Genomic DNA, 20,420 nt, shown 5'->3' on the forward strand with positions numbered 1-20,420 from the left:
ATATAGGCAATTGCTCTTCTTACCTAGAATAACTTCCCATACAAAAGCTTACTTGGAACCACTATTTTAATATTTCCTAATATACAGATGTGATTTTTTTTTTTTTTTTAGAAATTCTGATTCTACAGTGCTTGTTTTCTGATACTTTTGCTGATCTCAGTGGAATTTTCTGTGTTAGCTCTGTTGAACTGTTCTATTTATAGTTACCAATGTAATCCTGATTGATTCCAGAGGAGTGTGATCATAATGTAACTAGACTTATAAGGAAATAATATATTTGATTATTCTTAAATATAGTTTTGCTCATTTGGAGTAAAAGACTCCCATAGTGCTGGAGTTGAGATATTTTTGCAGTTTCAATAACCAGTGTAAGAACAACACAAGTGCTTCCTACAAAGGCCAAATCACCAACTAAACTGCTTACTTTGTYTTCCTTTATATAATTTTCAAATTGCATATATTTTAACTGTTCAACATAGCATAAGCAATTGCATTTAAAAATAACTGTTACATCTCTCTTACTTGGTGATTTCAACATGTTTATTTGAATTTTATTTTCTGCTTTCTTTTAGTATTTTCCTATGCAGAAGAATAAATGGTAATTAAAATGTGCAGGATGAAAAGATGGAGCAGTCAGTGCTTGTACCACCAGGACCAGACAGCTTCCAATACTTCACTAGAGAGTCTCTTGCAGCTATTGAACAGCGCATTGCTGCAGAAAAAGCTAAGAATCCTAAACAAGATCGAAAAGATGATGATGAAAATGGGCCAAAACCAAACAGTGACTTGGAGGCAGGAAAAACACTCCCCTTTATATATGGCGACATACCTCCAGGAATGGTGTCTGAGCCCTTGGAAGACATGGACCCATATTACATCAATAAAAAAGTGAGTCTAATACCAATCCTGTTCATATGCCAGTGTTTGGAGTGTGTTATCATGCTCGTTTCATTTTCTTGTTACTTCAGTATGTTAATTTGCAGCCAGAAGCCATCTGCCTTAATGGTTACTGACTGTTCACCCTTTTCTTTTAATTTACCTCAAAAATTATTTCTTTGATTGAACTGATTTTATATCAAAGGAATATTTATATCAAAGCTGAAAYGTAGTATGTGGTCTTTGATTATAGAGTATACCAAAATTCTATAAGATTCTTCAGATTTAAAACTGACAGTACGAACTGATGCATAGGACATTTTTTTCACAGAAATCTGTTTTGATAGCAAATGCTTAGTAAATATATGGAATCAATAGGGGAACAAACAGATAAGCAAGAAAACAACAAAAACAGTGTAAAACTGACTTTAAAGTTTTTTATGGAACTGGCCTTGGGCAGGTCTGGAATCCTTTCAGAATGATCCTGTGGCACAGCCCATGAGCAGCAGAAAATGGTTTATAGTGATAGCTAGATTGGGTGGTATTTTAATTTATTAAGTCTATAATTGTAAAACTGCTAATATCAAGATAGGAGTTATTTTGACTTTCATAAACTTCTGTGCTCTAGGTGTCTCAGCTTGCTGAATTTCATGTGATTTATGAGTCCTATTTTGACAAGAGAGGAAATACTGCGTGAAAGAACAATATTTTTATCTCTATTATCTGGTGCCTCTGACAGAGCCTTTATCTGCCATTCACAGCATATGAAGATTTATCTTTAAATCTTCTGCAAAGATAAAAGATGYGTTTCTGTAAAAGCAGGCCTTGCAGAGTTCTGTACTAATTGTGTCTGTTTATGATACAATATTCCATTATAAATTTTATCCCTACCTGTCCACAGCTCATCCTGGACCTTTATAACCAAATCAGTCTGTCTTATGAGTCTGGCTGTGAAAACAGACCCATGATAGGTATGACCTATGATAGATATGCCTCTCTAGTCCTTAGGAATGGAAGACCCTTTCAGTCCCTTGACAAATGGAGCTGAAAACTTACTGTGTCAGCCAGGTTTGGTGATAGAGGTGCAAGAAATGGAGAGAAACCAGCTGAACATATTCAATCCAGTTTCTCTACTACTTGAAAGGAAGAATTTTTTATTCGCACACTAAACATGTATGGTCCAATCACATCCCTCTGGGATTCTCTTCTTTCTGCTGAAGTCCGCACATCCTCTATATGCATGTGCTTTAATCTTCTGCAGGACAGAAATAGAAACAGCCCTGTCAGTATAAGACAAGGGAAAAATWTCTCACATGCTTCAATTCTCTGTTTTTTCTTCCATCAGTAAGAGGAAGAGATGTTCCTGACAGAAATACACCTATTTCAWTTTTTCATCAGGAATTTGACTTTAAAATATCTAATTTCTAGATTTTATTATCTAGCTGTATGTGAACTCTGAAAATACTTACATCTTGTTTCACTTTTATTTTGAAAATACTGGCAGCAGTTGACTCTCCTGCCAGTCTCAGAAGGAGAAATGGTTTGAGAAAAGCTTGAAGCAGAAGTGAACATCTCTAGAAGACACATGGGAATCTTAATGCTCAAAGTATTTATCTCTTTAATGTGTAACATTTCAGCTGTCTCTTTACCCCTCTCTGAATTTCACCTTGGAAAGCCAAGAGAGCCATCAGCACACCCTCTCTAATGTAATAGTCTGACAACTGCTGCACGATTTATTAGAGATTTTATGTTTCTCCCTGGTGAAACATCTGAAATGTCATGGGTCTAATGAAAAACACCAGAATGATGGAAAATACTTATTTGCAAGAAAGGGCTAGGACGAGTGTATGGGATTACCAGATGCCACTGTTTCTTTGGACCTCTCTTAAGATCTCTGCATAGACTATAGCTGATTTACTRACAGATACGACCAGTTTGGCTTTGAGACTTTCAAATAGGGAATAGAAATGGTTGCTCACAGCACTGGTCAGTGTTCATTTGAAAAAGTTGTATAGGAATGCTCAGATTTTATTTTTTTTATTGCAAGTTTGGGTCATGAATGGAGTCATCTATCATTTGCTTTATATGCAAGTATTCAATGTCTCTTGCTAGTTTGTTTTTTTTTTCCTTGAGTTTTGGGATAGMGTAGGCTCACCAGCCTCTTACTGGGATTGTTTGGTCTCTTGCCTAACAGAAATTCAAGCTGGAGTATCAGGCTACAAAATTTGCAAGCATGTAGGCTAAGGGTATAAGGAATACATAAAGTGTACAGAATATGTCTAAAAGGGTAAATAAAATATCTAAAAGGGTATATAAAAGAAAAGGCAAAAAATAATCAGGCATCACCATCCTTTGGACTTCTTTTTCTAAGCAAAAGGTTTGTGCGTGCCATGATTTTACAGAGCTTAGTAGAGAATAACAGAGGAATAAATACACATTGAGCTAGTTTGAGAGCAGTAATTTGTGCCTAAGGTAGCCCTGAGACGAAAGATAAAATGGAAAACCTTTTAAAAGAGGCAAAACCAAATAGATGTAATAGTTTTATGGTTTTGTAACTTGGCTTCTATGCAAAACCTACCATGAAAAAAAAAAAGTATGTATTAGTACTGAATATTAATCTGATGTTGAAAGGAAAAGGAAAAAATTGACAACTGCTGTTTGACAATAGGACAGCCCATTATACCGGTTTACACATTTGATAGTATTTTTGATTGACTCTGAATCACAGACAGCCTATTTGCCAGCAACTGTACCCTTGAAACATAATTATTTTATTGTAAAATAATAGAATGCTCTTCTCATATACTTATGGTTTGATTATACTGGAATGCTGTTGACTGTGGTGGCCAATAATGCTGGTCTTTATACCTGTGAAGTTTAGCATACTGAAGAGTTGCAATGCTCTTTTTTTTCCCTTTTTTTNTTTTTTTTTTTTTTTTTTTTTTTTAAATCCAATATTGAGTAAAAATGAACTGGAGCTTTCCTCATTTTTTGTGTTCTGCTTCAATGTAAGTGCAAATCTGTGTGTTCCCAGTATAATAGTGACTGCCTGTTCATGCCCAAGCCGCCAACACAAAGAGTCCACAATGTTCACATCATTGTCTACAGAGAAAAGATCAGTTGGAATCCCCTAACATCCTGACCTGTGAGGATGAATCAAAATCTGGTCCACCTGGTTTCATGCTTTAAGGGCTGCCTCTTTTCCCTTGAACCTAGGCTGCTACATTAAAGAGGAGGGAGAGAATAGCAGGACAGGAACTAAGTGGGTAAAACTTCACTTTCCTTCTGCTCTGATAAAGATACAGCATTGTTTATTGCCACTCCATGCCCTGCCTCTTGCCAGAAGGATCTGAATTATGTCTGTCAGAAAAGATGCCTCCTTTTCTCCTGGCATTTGGTGGTATCAGTCCCTCATCTGATCAAATCACTAACTCTTGGGTTTCCCAGATGTGTCTTGCGTTGCAAAAAACCCCAAAAATTCTTTAAAATTGCTTCACTTTATTACATCAGCCAAGGTGAACGCACTAGTGATTTTGGATAATTTTATAGTTGCGAGTGAAAATATTTAAGTGAAAAGATTCAGCTCAATGTTTTATCACCTCCTGTCTTTCAGAAAGTGGAAATGCAATGGGGTAGCAGTCAGTGTACTAAACCTAGCCTTCTGGATACTACATTTAAAGCTAACTAGGAGCTTTAAGGAGAGGAAAATAAAGGGTTTGGGAAYTCTTTATCCCAAGGTTCTTGGAGACTATATCTTTGTTCAGTGTTATGTCTTCTCTCTTAGCTACATTTTCTCAAAACACTCCTCCTCCTTCTTTGCCCTGCTAAGAATTCAGTTTCTGGCTTTATTTCAAATATGGCAGAAAATACAGAACGGTTTTAGGTTACAGATGCAAAAGCAGCAAATCAGGGACTTCTCTTCAGGGAATTCTTTGAATTTATATTCCCACTCAAATACTTTAGGTGTGAGTCGGTTTTGTGCCTTTATAAAAATGAATAAAACATAAGGCCTGAAATTTATAAATAATCCTTCATATACATGCATTAATCTTACAATCTGTTTGGAATTTATTTAGCGTTTCTCRGTGTATGTCTACTTAGTTCTGACAGTTTTGGGTACAATACTTCATGTTCATCCACACTACCTACACATTGGCTTGCATCTGGGTTGAGAGTGGAGTGAAATATAGCAGGCATAGCAGGGAACTTACACAGGGTTTGCATATCAGCTGTTATCTGTTCTTTTAGATGAAAATTCTTCTTCAGAGATAAGGTACAATTTTAATTCACATTTAAGGCTAGAAGTTAGAGGACCAGCAAAGTCATTCTGAAAGCTCAAGTCACAAAGATGCTTTGACTGAAAAATTAAAACTGAGGTAGGGAATTTATGTCTTGTTGGTTCTGCTTATGCAGGGCAGCAGAAAGTAGAACAGCTAAAATAGCAGCAGCTTCCAACTGAAACTGGAGCTGTGCCAGCATGCTGTTATTTTCCATAAGGCATGTTAGAAAATAGATGTATGTTTAATATGCTTGTGTTCAAAGATTTTTTTTTTAAATGTAGGTTGACTAAATGGAGGTACTGTAGTCTTAGATACAGAGTTAGTAGGAAGTGTGATTTTTTAATGCACTTTGTCAGTTATCTCTTAACTACAAAAAAGAGCATGAGTTGGAGGCGTCTGAGATGTGAGTCCTGGGGGCTGGGGACAGACCTGGGAGAGGAAATTCACCTTCCCCCTTGCTGTGTGAGGCTTTCAAACRTCGTGCCAAAATGTCATTCATCTGGTTGGTTGCTTCAGTAGTTAAAATGAAAGCTTCATGTAAGGTCAGGTCATCTGCAGGTTGTTACCTGTAAGCCCCAACTGGAAGTGTGATTGGAAACATTAGCTCAGGCTGTCCTCAGCCTCACATGCAGTTTGTCCATTTCTGTGCAGAAGTGGGAAATCATACACGTCTCGTAATTCCTACACATCTTGAGAATGTACTCAAGACAATGTAAAGTCTGCCTACTAGAGTCCCTTGCTCCTAAGGGGCTTGGTTTGTATGAGAAGGTGTGCTGTGTACAGCTGATACAGAGACAGCTCAGGGAAGGAGCCGCTGGAACTGGGACTGGAGCAGCTTTTGCTCAGGGTTTAATCCTTGCTTCTTCTCTGCCTTCAGTAAACCCCTATTTCTGCCCCTATCTGTCTCACTTGTGTGCTTCTAGACATTTGTATCTGTATTCATAGTCCATACATACTAAACTTTCCAAATCTCAGCAGACTGAAGCATTATCATTCTTGAACTTCCTTGGCATATTTTCCCTGTCCACCAGCCTTCCTGGAAATAGTCTCATGTAGTTCACTGCTTACAGTCTTGAAGCAATGCTTGATGTTCTGGACACCAGCTGATTCCAACATACCCTTTCCCACACTGCCACTGGCATTCTAGTTTACAGCTCATTACATCAGCATCTTAACAAAAATCAAGGAGGCTTTCTCACGGCTTGTTTGCAAAATACAACCCTGACAATGGAAAAAATAAGAAAGAAACAAAAAAATTTAGATATTTCCCTTTAATTTAATTTGAATTTAGGTTACAATCCTTGCATCGTCTTTTCCACTGGATGCAGATTTCTTCTGAGTTACYGAACCTTTCTTCCTTCTGCACTGTTTTTCATTCTTTTCTGATTGATCTTGCAATGGAAGAGCACCTTAGTGGCACAAAGAAACCTGACAGCACACATTTTGTGTGCTGTAGTGTTAGTGCAGGTGCAGATATGATGGAATACAGTGGATACAAAGCAGTGTTTGCAGGGTTTGCTCTCATGTTTATGTTTGGCTCAAGGATTTATTTGAGACATTCCATCTGCCATGTCTTCTACTATTCTCTGAAGTAAGGCTTGAATGGSCTTAAGTTTGCATGCCTCTAAATTTGATTAGCTCCATAGGTAATAAAATTAAATTTTAGAGTATCTATTTTCTGGGAAACTTTCACACCTGGAAACCACAAATATGCAGGGGAGTAGTTWGGGATTTTGTCTTGCTCTCCCCCAGTAAGATCTAAGCAGATGTCCACTCCTCAGAGACCTATCTAAATATGGCTGTATATGTTACTGCTATTTCCCTCACTCCTTAGCACAAAGACCAAGAAACAAATGGCAACAAAAAATAAACAAGTGGATCTATTAAATTAGTTTCCAGAAAGATTTCTYGTTAGTAAGACTAATATATCATTAAGGTTCACAGGTGAGGTTTTCCTGCTTATGCTATTTCAAACAGGGAGAGTTTTCTGTGGGAAAATGKAAATAAAATTATAATTGCAGTTAATAATTTATGCATCTTTATTTACAAGAAACACATGAAAGGGTATATTAGTTTGCGGAGTTTGTTTAATGAAGAAGTAGAATAAAAATATTAATGAATTTAATTAATTCTATTTTCATATGTCAGATGCATCAGGTAAGTGGAAATCATTTTTATTTTAAAAATTAGGTTTTTTATGTATTAACTGTTCAAAAAGTTACAATTTTGATAATTGCTTACTTGGAACAGTTTTTAAATGAGCATCTATAGCGAATRAACACTGATAAAATGTCTTTTCTTTCTCTTTTTCAGACCTTTATAGTATTGAATAAAGGGAAGGCAATCTTCCGATTCAGTGCCACCTCTGCCCTGTACATTTTAACTCCCTTCAACCCTCTTAGAAAAATAGCTATTAAAATTTTGGTACATTCATATCCTTTTTTAGTGGTTGTTCAAAATGTTACACACTGAAATTAAGAAAACAAATAGCTATTTCATCATAAATAAAGGTTCTTAAAGGCTGCCATTTTTCTGTTACAAAGGAATTCTTATGGCAAGGTTTTATAAATATGAGAAAATATGTACATATGTATATATTGATAGTTGAAACAATCTTTTTTCTTCAATTTGAAATCTTCTTCTGTAGAAATCTGCATAAGAATTTAAGAATCCATCTTGATTCAGTTTTTAGAAATTTTTTTTCAGATTTCTTTTGCCATTGAATTATTTTTGTGTCCCAGGCTCTTTTTGGCTCTCTGAAGCGTACTCATAATTTTTTTTTTTTTATTTTTATTTTTTTATGCAGCTTGTACCCACAAATTCCAGAAGATCTCTGAGTTTTGCAAGCAACTAGGCAGATGTCAGGGAGTGTTCATGCTGCCTTTTCGGATCCTTCTGGGGCCATGCTCAGGATGAGTTTTCCAGTCTGCTGCAGCAGTGCCTGCAAGCCTGGCCCGTGCGTGCCAATTCTCACATTCCCAAAGCCACCCGGTTGTGCCATAAGCCTCTGCCAAATGGAATGCATTGCCGGGAAGCAGAGGCAGCATTCCTGCAGGCAGCTCCCAAAGCATCTGCACATGCAGATGGTGGACAGATTGGGGCACCAAAACTGATGGGGTGGTGCACAAGGGAAAGTTTTACACTGACATGGGGGATTGATGGTCGTAACAGATTGATGGGAATTTCCTGGGAAAACCTCAGGACTGGGAAATGTAGTTACCAAATGAAAATTTCAGTGTGACAGTAAGACTTTTAACATTGAACAAGTAGTCAAAGGAAGAATATTATTAGTAGAGACTGCTGGCAGAATTTTCTAGTCTTTGGAAAAGTAAGGCTGATGTTTGCTGTCTTTGGAAAAAGTAARAAACAAGGCTGATGATTGCTGGCTCAGAACACCTTTGATTCTGAGCTGCTGGGAGGTTAAAACAGTGAGAGAAAATGAAGAAGGTGTCTGGAAGGGGAGTCAGGGAGCATTTGGGGACAGTAGCTAAGGGACCTGACAGGGACCTACAGACCCAGTGGTGGGGGCACAGAGAAAACACARCCAAATACTGTCAGACTGCAGTCTCCAATGAATGCTCATCCATTCACATGACACTGACTTACAATACCTGCCAACCCTGCATCTGGGTGAGTTGTGGGTAGTGCTTTTCACTGGCATACTTGGTTTTAAGTTTCTCCTAATTGTTCAAAGAGTATCCAGCTGGTCTTGACGACAATAAGAACTGAAGAGATTCCAGTAGACAATATGTAGTTTCTATATTTTTCCTTCTGTCTATTAACCAATTGTGTGATTTAACTGTATCATAGGAGAACATATTCTTTCAGTATATGGGCTGATTTCTTTTTACAATCAGCTAACTATTGGAAGAGTTACTTTTATCTTARATATAGACAGGAATGTTTTTTAAATTTAAAGCATAGAAATAAATATGCAGGTTCCAGGTTCTGTAATTTCTGATTTTTTTTTAAAATATTATTCATTATAATACAAATGCTGCAAATGTGAATGTTTAAGAACCATTAAATATGTTCCTTATTGCAGGTCAGATTTCAGCTGCTTATACAAAGTTAGCTACCTATACAAAAAAGATTGGGGTAAAATTAATTATTGTTTTTAATAATCCTCTGACTTTTACCAAGAAACTCTACTTCCTCCACATTTTGTGGTGGGTGTTTGGCATTTTGGCCTTTGTAACAGAAATGTGCCTTTCACTTTCAGTGTGAAGACAAGTGCTGAGCATGATGAAATTGGCACACCGGCTGGAAAATCTTCATCTGTCTGTCCTCCAAATTCTCTGAACATCTGTATAGGGCACTCTGATCACATTTGCCCACAAGTGAGCAGATGTTGCTTCCCTGCAGAGAGACTGTGTGTCTTTCCAGTGCTCACAGACTTTCCCTGCAATTATTCTCACTGCCAGTACCTATTGTAATACTGGATACAGAAACTGGTAGCAGCATGAATTTCTCTCTGCTGACTCATCTCCTGGTAGTCTGCTTCTTTTTTTTTTTTTTTTTTTTTTTTTTTCTCTTTTGCCTGCCTGAGGTAAAATATGGAACTGAGGGGACAACATGAGAGTAATGGGAGATGGTCAGACTTTGGCAGTTAATAAGAAAGAATGAAAATATGAGAATGAGTGTTGAGCAGTCAAAAAAAGGGAGGTGGCAGTGGCTGGACCTGCAGTGTTAGAAATGTTAGGAATGTTAGAAGGAATTGGGGAGATGCTTTAAAGAAACTGTGCACCCCTGTGCAGGTCTCTGGAAGCTGAAATTGCAGTATTTCACAKCTTGGCCTGACTGCCAGCAGGTATCTGTGAAACCAACTGGCAATGTTTGGTTTTCTTCCAATTGTTTCATCTTCCACCAATCCACACAAGCGATAAGAGACTTCTGTCTGCTGCTCCTGTAATTGATTAGCTTGAGGCTGTGTGGTGCCTTTGCTTGCCTATATGGCAAAAACGCACATTTCCATGAGGAAGTCATCATAGGTCAGAATTGTTCTCCTTAATGTATAGCTGAATTATTATAGAACACAAAATAGTAAATTAAGGGAGCATTGGACTTGTAAATCAGTAACTAAAAGTGTGGGAGAAGACATAGGAGATGCACAAACATTGCAGGTGTCAGTTATACTTGAGATTCCCATAAGAGAAATGGTCAGAGTTTATATTTCAAAGTAAATCAGCCCTTCCTGAGCATCTGCTCCCTTTSAGAGTGAGCAGCACTTTGGGACCASAGCTCCCAGATGTGGCAAGTTTAGTACAGAGTGAGCAGTGTGCAGTGACCTACCTGTGKCCCTTGTTATGAATGACACCATGGTACTGAGCTGGAAGCACACAACACACTGCATGGGGTAAAACATTGGCTCTCCAAAGAGCACATTGCACTTCTTTAACTGTTTCCTGAGATGGCTGAAGCTGCAGCCAGGCATCTCCAAGTTGGATTCCAAAGTGGATTCTCTTTGTTTAAAGGAATTTCCCAATTAAATTAAGACAGGATCTTTAGACCTGTCTGTGGCCTGGGATGACAAACACTGTAGGGCATTCAAATAAATTATTCTAAGGCAATAAACTATTTTTACTCTACAGAGCTTGTATGACAAAGTGATCTTCAAAACTAGGTAAGTCAYTTACTGAAATATTCCACTATATCCACTGCTGGATCAGGCATTTACGCAAAGGTCACACACCTGTCTATTGGAACCAGGCAGCTAAATTCTTCCTTGTGATTTGAGTGTATAGTGAACAGGTATGCGTAAGTTTGATTTTTTCAGCTGCTGAATGCAATTATCTTAATGAATGCAACAGTTTTTGGAGAAGTTTAGAAACCATGGTTTACTTCTCCTATTCCTCCTTCACCTTGAACGTGTTTGATTATGTGTTTGGTTTGGGTTTCATGGTGSTGGTGGTTGATTGGTTTGGTTTTGGTTTTATTTCATTTTGGTTTTGTTGATGGTATAAAAATATACCTGAAACAACAAAATTCTATCTACTTGATTAGAAGAAAACCCTAAATCCTGAGCTCTCTGGTACAAGTTCAGCTGTAAAGAGCTTTCTTTAGTTTAAATTGTTTTCTTTTTCAGTTATGGTGATGTAACTACTTTTAAGGAACACATATTTCAGAGAGATGACTAGAGSAAAAATAAGTTARAAGTTAACCATTTGGTAGAAATGTRTAGCAGAGCTTATTTTTTGCTGCCATCGTGTGGCAGTTTCGAGTCAGTTTTTCTAGTTTGGTTTCTTTAGTATTTCCAAATGTTTGAATTCAGTTTATTGCCACAAAAGGGGAAGAACTGCACTGTCTGTAAAAGAGTTGATCTGGTAAAGCAAGAACATTGCACTGAGTGTCATGAAGCCCTAGTTGATTGTCCCACGTCCCTCGAACCAGCCCCTCTGAGCTGTTAGTCTGGGTTTCACAGTCCCACGTTACCTAAATGTTCCTTGCTGGAGCTTCAAATAAAATTTCATTTTCATTCTAACYTTCACCAGTTTTCCATGATTTTCAAGCAATTGACCACAACTATTGAAGMATTTTCAAATTATAACATTGGTATGAACAAATACACTTCTTTTGCTACTAATGTGTGTTTTGAGAGAGCCCAAGAGTAATACTGGAAAACTACTCACATTAATCTGTGAGGATTTCTGTTTCACCAATTGAAGCATGTGCTGCTAATCTAATGTTAGAGAAACATGGAATGTGATCACTTCAGCAATTATAAACAGTATTTTGTGTTTTGGTCTGTGGTTTTGACAGACWAGCTATGCTGGGTGCTGGAGTGGCACTGATTCAGCTCAGCTCTGGCTCTGGGTACATGGCAGAAATTTTTTACCTTGCATATGCCAGCTCTTGAGTTTGGTACTAGGACTGTAGAAATGAAAGACTAACACTTACTCAGACATGCCAGGTACTTAAGGCAAAGTACATACTCTTGCAGGTATTTTGGTTTTGGTTGTTGCTCAACCCATGTTGCCTCCCAAGGTGTGAGAGCCATSTCCTTTCAGTACATCTGAAAAGAAAGCATGAGGACACCAACCAATCAAAATCAGAGCATCAACAAATCAAGACCAATATTCAAGTCTAATGTACTAAAGTGAARAACAGCAGGTTAAGCAAAGTTATGTCAGTGTTTACCAAAGTCTAAAAGTTTTGTGTAAGTGGCAATACTGTATTGAAGTCATATGATAAGTCAATGTGATATTATGTGAATAACTATTGTGTTTTCCTTAACTATACCTACATTATTCAGCATGCTTATCATGTGCACCATTTTGACCAACTGCGTATTYATGACCATGAGTAACCCTCCAGACTGGACAAAGAATGTAGAGTAAGTTAAATATTATTTCAGTAGAACTTTGTCTATTCCCCTAGTATCAGCATGCCAGTAACTGCAGTGCAAGGTRTGCTAGCAGGAGCTGCCATGAGGCACTATGGCTCTGTACATTTCTAGTCTATGTGGAAATGCTGAATAATTGTTTGAATCTCATTCTAGTAGAACAATTGGGTAGAAAAACAATGAAAMTTGTTTACAGATAGTTTTTCACTGAGATTCCACTAGTTCTCTCCATGGTTTAGTACCTACCTAATGTTTTTACCCTTCCTTTGCCCCACTGCATTAGTAGCAGAACTATGGGTGCCTATATGCACATGTCAGTTTAGAGCAGCATACAAGCAAAAGTATTGCTAAAGTGAGGCTGAGAATTAATTGCACACTTGCATCCTTCCCTCTTTAGAACCAATAACAGATCCTTTGCATGGCAGTGGTTCAGACAGTATCCAGTAACTTATGCTCAGATTTCTTGGTTAACAGTGAAGGACATAGTATTGCATACTTTTAAATTGAATGTCACCAATAAATTTTAATATGTTATTTATTTGATGGATTTATTTGTTTTTATTTATGTGCAAGATCAGAACTTCTGTACTGCCAAAGCATGTCACAACTAATACACGTAAATATACAAGTATCTCTGATTAATATAATGCATTTGGGAATAAATTGCTTATTTCCTGTATTTCTTCTCCAGTTGTGAAACCAAAAACCCTTCACTTAATCCTCATCTTTCTGTCAGAATACCAGTGTGAAATGTTGTTAGTTAATTTGTTTAAATTTTCCTGTATTTTTCAGGTATACGTTCACTGGAATTTACACGTTTGAGTCATTAATAAAAATCATTGCAAGGGGCTTTTGCTTAGAAGATTTTACTTTTCTTCGAGATCCGTGGAACTGGCTTGATTTCACTGTCATTACCTTTGCGTAAGTTCTTGTTTTTTGCTTTTTCTTGGAAGGAGAAGGGCAAAAAGGGCATGAAATTAGTACCGATACATAGCAATTTTGTTAAATGGAAATTCTTTTATGGACTTATTTTGTCTAAAACAATTTTCATATTCAAAAATGCATATTTTGATTTAAACATAAATACTGCAGAAGCCATTAGTACAGCTAGTATTAGAGAGGCTAATTTCATGTCCTGATTTATTTTTTTTTTCTGAGCAGAAAAAGAACTTCCCCTTGACTTCATTCTCCAAACTTACCAATCTAGTCTAGATAACTTTAGGCTTTCAAGGTAAAATCAGTGTGATTCACTTCAGAGACATTTTAATTTATCTGAAGGCTCTGAAAGTATATTAATGCAAGGCAAACTGCAGTGAAAGGTAAACTTCTGACTGTTGCTRTTTAAGTTTTTGCTAAAAACGCCAAAGCGGTCTTGATGAAAGACCCAAGTAAGCAGCATAAACTTTGCCTAAATTCTGAATAACTGTGATTTAATCCTACAGGTATGTAACAGAATTTGTAAACCTAGGCAATSTTTCAGCTCTTCGAACTTTCAGAGTATTGAGAGCTTTGAAAACTATTTCTGTAATTCCAGGTAAGAAGTAACTGGTGTAAGGTGTTAGGCCCCTTGTACCTCCCAACTGTTCCTTTTTATCCTGTCATTGTGTTTGTGTGTGAACTCCCCTATTACAGATATGTGACAGAGTTTGTGGACCTGGGCAATGTCTCAGCGTTGAGAACATTCAGAGTTCTCCGAGCTTTGAAAACAATATCAGTCATTCCAGGTGAGAGCGAGGTTAAACACTGAGGCTGACTTTAATTCACTGAAATGGAATTCATATTTTTTAAATAGATGTCATATTTCTTTCCACAAAAAAGCAGGAATCAGAAGATATCAGAATTCACTGAAATCTCTGATTCATTGCTTTTGAACATGAGCACTTTCCTTTTGAAATCAGCCTTTGAGTTTAACAGATTCTTGCATGAGACATTGCAGTATACAGCGTGTGTGGTTTGCATCGTATGACGTCAAGCTTTCTTCTCCACATTCAATGAATATTAATAACCCTGAAGTTTTCTTACCCATGTGTATCCTACCTACATGATGTTATGTGATATTTGTTGTGAATATTTGTGTCTAAAAAGTAAAACTGTTTGAAATGTTGACTTATGAAGAAGGTGAGGGAATAAGATAATAAAGAACAGCATGGGTGTTGCATGGGGGATTTATTATCTTAAAAATCTACAATTTTCCAAACCCTTTCCAGTTTTATAGCATTAAATTTGAATCCTATTTGTTGTTGAACAGGCTTTTTACTACTGTCTTCTAAATCTAGTATGTTATAAAACTGATGGTAGTAAAGGTTTGGAGCAAGATCTATTGACAAATGAAAAGAAAGAAGACATTTATGTGAGATTAATGTACAGCATGAGTAAAAAATAGTTGCTTGTTTTATCATTAAAACAAGTGTTTTGAAATATATGCAGCTCATTCCATTCACAGTGTCAAATGGACATAAATTTCAGCTATTTATTCATTTTCAAGTGAAAAAGCTCTTCACAAAAATGTTGTTTCACAGACATTACAATCATGTATTTGGGCTTCTGCATGAAATCTGTAACTTTATTGAGAGTCACTGTCATTTTTGTGCTTTGCAAAAGTTTCCAACATCAGAATAAAAATTCCTTTCCATTTGCAGGCCTGAAGACTATTGTAGGAGCCCTGATTCAGTCTGTGAAGAAGCTCTCAGATGTGATGATCCTGACTGTGTTTTGTCTGAGTGTATTTGCACTGATAGGGCTGCAGCTGTTCATGGGCAACTTGAGGAATAAATGCCTGCAGTGGCCTCCAGAAAATTTTACTTTGGAAACAAATATTACTTCCCAGCTAAACAGCACCATAGGTGAAAATGGAACATTGGTTAATTCAACAGTGACTCCGTTTGACTGGAAGGGGTACATTGAAGATGAAAGTAAGTATTTTCTGCAGAATTTTCACTAAAATGCTTTGTGGCTGACCCAGTTCTTAGAAGGAGGGAGGGGAAGGGATGATACATTTCRTTAAGACAGAACAGGAGAAAGGTTTTCTCTCTCATAGGTCTGCTCTAAAGACCTGTGTGGAAGAGGGAACAAGGAACACAGTCTTGCTAGTTGATAGCTCTTTTTGTCAGCTCTGTCTGCTTTACTTCTACTGTTGTTATTATTATTATTATTATTATCGTTATTATTGTGGGATTGAGGTCTAACAGATTTTTTTCCTAAAATTAATGGCATCAAAACCACCTTTTTTTCTATCATTAATTACAGTTTCTGAAGTATTTAAAGACTATTCTTATATTTTCATGCCCTCTTTCAGCCTTCTTGTTTGCTGAACAACACAGGTCATTAACCATTTTGTTCTGCAATGTMTTTTCTAGATGTTAATCTCTCATCTGGATTCTTTCTTTTTCATAAGCCTGATTCTTAAAGTACAATACCCACACTTAGTCATTTCCACTCTGCATAAGGCGYACTAAGTAGGGAAGAAGTGGTAGCATAGTGACTTTTCTTTCTGTTTTATATATCCTGTATATCTTGCGGTTCTTTGCAATTGTAGCATTGTTCACCCTTTAGTCTACCTGCTCCTGAATCTTTTAGACTTCCACCTCACTGAGTTTTCACTTTGCATTTGCACAGTTTATTGTTCCAGCCTGCACCCTATTTTTCCAAACCATCTCTCCAGCTGTCCTGGACCTTTGATAATGTAATTGTTTCCTCCAACTCACCACCATCCTTACCAGATYATTGTCATTTCCAAATTTGATAAGTGTTATTCCATCATCTAGATCAGTTAAAACCTTGAATAGTAGCAGCCTCAGACAAACTTCTTCAGGCATTGTTTTAATGTATCTTTCCACTCTGATAATTATCCAAATATGATTTTGCTGATGCAGCGCAGTCTGGCAAACTGCGAGTAGAAAGAGAAATGCATTCCAGTATGGTTAAATGTGAGGGGRAAAACCTACACTCCCTATCCTACAAATCAGTGCTCACAGTTCAYGTTGAGACAGGTTTACATAGAGACTGCAGATGCCGTACATCACCTCTAACAGTGAAAGTTACTGTTGGAGTAAATTAAGAACTAAAGGGGAGAGAGAGAAAAGGAAAGAGCAAAGAGAGAGCTGATCACAGTGACCAGCTGCAAAGAGAAGTTGTGGGATCTCCGGGCGAGTGTCCTCACTTGGGTGTCTGTTCCAGTGCAGCAATGATCACAACACTTTTCCCATAGCAACTCTGTGCTTTTCATTAACATGCCCTTAAATTCCCTATAGCTTGCTTCTTCTTACAGTGCTATTAGCACTAATTGGAATGCCCTTTGATCAGAGTGGGTGCTGCATGGCTGGTTGGTTTTGAAGCTCATACATGCATGTTATTGGGTCCTTTAATATAAACCAAATGCTACAAGCAAGGAGYAGGAAAAAGCGGAAGAAAGAGGGCTGAATCTCACACCAGAGACAATTGCTTCCCGTGAGTACCTTCTGTGGCACTAGTGTGTTCACAAGGGTAATGTCATGAGAATAAAAGTGACATGAAGAACAACATGAGGACAAAGAAAAAACAGTGCCACAGAGGCTCTGGATAGCATTGCCACAGCACTTCTGTGTAAGGCTGCAGGGAAACTGAAAGGCAGGATACAGARGTGCAGTTGGAAAGCCCTGAACAATGGAGGCTGGGGCAGCTAAGGCACTGTGGGGCAGCCAGGACTGACTAATTAAGGCTAAAACTCTGCAGCCAAAAAGCTAAATAATATCCTGTTCACATAAATAAATTATTGACTTGGAAGACAGAATTACCCCTCTATTTAGCACTACTGCAGTCGCTACTGGAATACCATATAAAGTTCAATTTAGATAGAACGTTGAAAAAATGGAGGAAGTTCAAAAAAGAGCAGAATGATTAAAGGGTTGGAAAACATACTTTATACCAAGATAGACCAGGAGCTCAGCCTACTTAGCATATCAAAAAGAAGGTTTAAGGGGTGATTTGTTCAAAGTTAAAAAAAAAAAAAAAGACAACAAACCCATAGGGAACAGAAATTTCATCGTAGACGTACCTTTGATCTGGCAGACAGAGATATAACAGGTTCAATAGCTGCAAGTCAAAGTCAGACAAATTTTGAATAGAAGTATGACAGCTTTTAACTGTGATCACACAGCTAATCAATGACTATGATGGATTTCTGAATTTCTTAAACCAATCTTTTTGGTGAAATGGTGAAACTCAATTTACTTGCACATGTGAATTCATGGAAATCCCATGCCAAGGGGTATAACAAAGTCTAAGTAGTCTCCTACAAGACCTAGACTTCAAGGCCAAACCTGATTTCCTGACTTTTTATGAAACCAAGTTCTGATTTCATTTGATTTAAAGGTCTGAAGTCCCCTGAAAACAAAGCTCAATTGAATTAGTTACAGGAAGTACTTTATTGAATGGCTACATGAGCATTTGGTGTATTTACAGGATTTCATATGYGTTATGAAATTTAAAATAAAATTACAAGCCTTATTATAAAGCTAATAAGGCTGTCCTTGCTTAACAGCAATTTCCAAGAGAAAAATTATCTTCTCACAACTTCCTGCTCTCTTTTTGCTTGTAGGCAGGCAGGCAGGATACAAAAACCAGCTGCATCACAGGGCAATAAGAAGTGGTTTATCTGCAGCTTAGAGCAGTGCAATAACTGTCTTTTGTAGAAATTATGGAAGTTATTATGCCATTAGTTGTGTATGCTATGCAGAAAAAGGCATGTAAGCCCTAATTTTACCACTGAGCTCATTTTTTGAGACACCATTTAGAGGGTCTTTATGTAAGCATTCCTGGCATTAATGAGCCAAGCACTCTTTTTTTYCCCTTTTTCTTTTTCCAAGATAGGAATTCTGATAAATTTAGTTCCAGACAAGCTGAGGTTTATCTTAACAAGCTTTCCATAAGCATTTTTTTCTGAGATAAAGCCTCACACAATATATTGTGTAAAGTAACAATTATTCTCTGTGCTTCTTGTATGCTTACTCAAAGAGTTTTACTCTTGCTTGAAGTTAAGTGCTCATCTACTAGGGAGCTTTCCCCATTTCTCAATCAATTAAAGAGCAGCCAAACATGCACCACTGGTGTAGTGAGGGATTCTTCACAACGCTTTGGCAAAACACCATTCAAAGTTTTACATCTAGATAGGGACACATGCTTTTACTGCTCAGATTGGGTGCCATAAACATTTTCCTATGATGATAATATTTTAAGCACTTGCCCTGGTTGTATCAATGCACTCAGAGAAAGCCTGTGTGGCTCTCTTATCTCTGGAGCTGGCAATACAGCCTCCTTGCCGGGCACAGCTTGTCTGAAGCACAGAATCTGAATGCAGAGCTGTTGCAGCAGTTGAGTTCAGCTAGGGCAGTGCTGATCAGGATTGACTGCTCCATGCAAACTACATCAAGGCAGGTTTGCATTCCTCCCAAGCAGCTGTTATGCTCCAGCATGATTTAATCATGATTAGCTGACATAATGCAGAATAAAATTTGCTTCCTAAGGGTCAGCAGTGGCCAGCATCCTGTCAGCTTTTTGTTTACAGCTGCRTTTCAGCACAGAGCAGCTCTGCAATGCACACCAACCCTGAGCGACAGCAGCCACCCACAGAGCTGTGCACTTCCCACRGTGCAGGAGATTGTTCCCTGTGAGATGCAGATAAATCATTAGATATTGGAAATGAGTCCGTCACAGACTGTCAGAACAAGGTCTACATACAGCTTAAAGACTCATTTTTCCAAGTGGTGAATTTTGCTCACAGAATGGAGTGATGCAGCTGGCTCAGCTCCTGTGTCCCTTCCTGCAGCAAATAAATCGGTGCTGAGCCAGCAGCTTGTGACGCCTCCTCAGACTCAGAATTTGTTGGTGTCTGTAGTAGCCTGTCTTGGGCAGCACAGGCAGAGTCAAATTTAAACTCAGCTACAACTGGTAGGTTTTCAAATGAGATAATTTTAAGGAAATCTAACAGAACAGTTCAATGGAAAAAAAAATCCAACCTGGGGTTTAAGTCTTCTCAGGAAGCAATAAAGGTACCACCTTAATTCTGAAGCTGCTATRCTTCAGAAGTATGGGAGCTCGGGAGGTGTTCAGAGGAGCATCAGCATGTCCCTGCCCTGTCCTTACAGACAGCCTGAGGCAATGCTTTTGGATTCAATCAGAAATGGGACTCATYGTCTGACCTGTATAAAAAACATCCTCATGTCTGTGACCAAAAGGGAGATTGTTTATACAGGAGAAGCTCCTCTTGTGATAATTCTTCCAAAAATCAAGACTTTAGCAGTCAAGACTGTAGGCATCTGCTTTGAGGGAAAAAAGAAAAATATTTCTCACCAATACTGTCAAAATTAATCTTAATAAGAAGGAAGTTTTGCTCATCTCTTTGTTCTTGAAAGGAGAGATAAGACAATGTCTTCGTTATTTAGACAAACTAAAATGTCCTTTAACTATAAGATTACCATACACACTATGGAATGGGTCATTACAGGGTGATTTGGTGGAACTTACCCAATTTATTTTCCTAAGGTGTTCAATAATTTTGTCATTGGCTCTTAAAATCTTATTTACAGAAGTTGTGAGTGCTGCAGTGATTATGACTGAGTAAACTGAGGTGTGTGCCAGGGCCTTCATCCAGTCAGAGGGCTGTAACTGCAGTGTGCACACCCATAACCATCAGAGCCATGGGCAGCTGSCTGGGTTTTTGCAAATTTTACACATTGGATAACTGTCACAAGTGCTTGTAAGCAACAAACTGGAACCCCTAGCAATACTGATCAGAAATTTTTTAATAAATTATGAGAAWTTTTTTTCAACTAGATAGTAATTATTAGGATAAGCAACTGTATGATATTATTTCACAAAATGTGATTTAGGTCAGTGTTTAGACAGAAGAGAGACTCTACATCCAGATGCATTTGACAGAACTTTTA

The 20,420-nt window shown here is 37.7% G+C and overlaps 1 protein-coding gene across 1 annotated transcript in view; it reads left to right on the forward strand.

Annotated features, from left to right (window-relative positions):
- The first annotated feature begins 618 nt into the window (after window positions 1–618).
- The window catches only part of LOC130576811 (sodium channel protein type 1 subunit alpha), a 64,149-nt gene continuing 44,347 nt past the window's right edge, over window positions 619–20,420 (forward strand). Inside the window, exons 1-6 of the mRNA XM_057371729.1 lie at window positions 619–888; window positions 7,470–7,588; window positions 12,400–12,489; window positions 13,291–13,419; window positions 14,131–14,222; window positions 15,138–15,410. Of these exons, the coding sequence (XP_057227712.1) occupies window positions 625–888; window positions 7,470–7,588; window positions 12,400–12,489; window positions 13,291–13,419; window positions 14,131–14,222; window positions 15,138–15,410 (967 nt within the window). The 5' untranslated portion in view covers window positions 619–624. The remainder of the gene's footprint in view (window positions 889–7,469; window positions 7,589–12,399; window positions 12,490–13,290; window positions 13,420–14,130; window positions 14,223–15,137; window positions 15,411–20,420) is intronic.

This window comes from Malurus melanocephalus, unplaced genomic scaffold, assembly GCF_030028575.1.
Source record: "Malurus melanocephalus ecotype Western Australia unplaced genomic scaffold, MMel_1.1 scaffold_155, whole genome shotgun sequence".
Classification (NCBI taxonomy): domain Eukaryota; kingdom Metazoa; phylum Chordata; class Aves; order Passeriformes; family Maluridae; genus Malurus; species Malurus melanocephalus.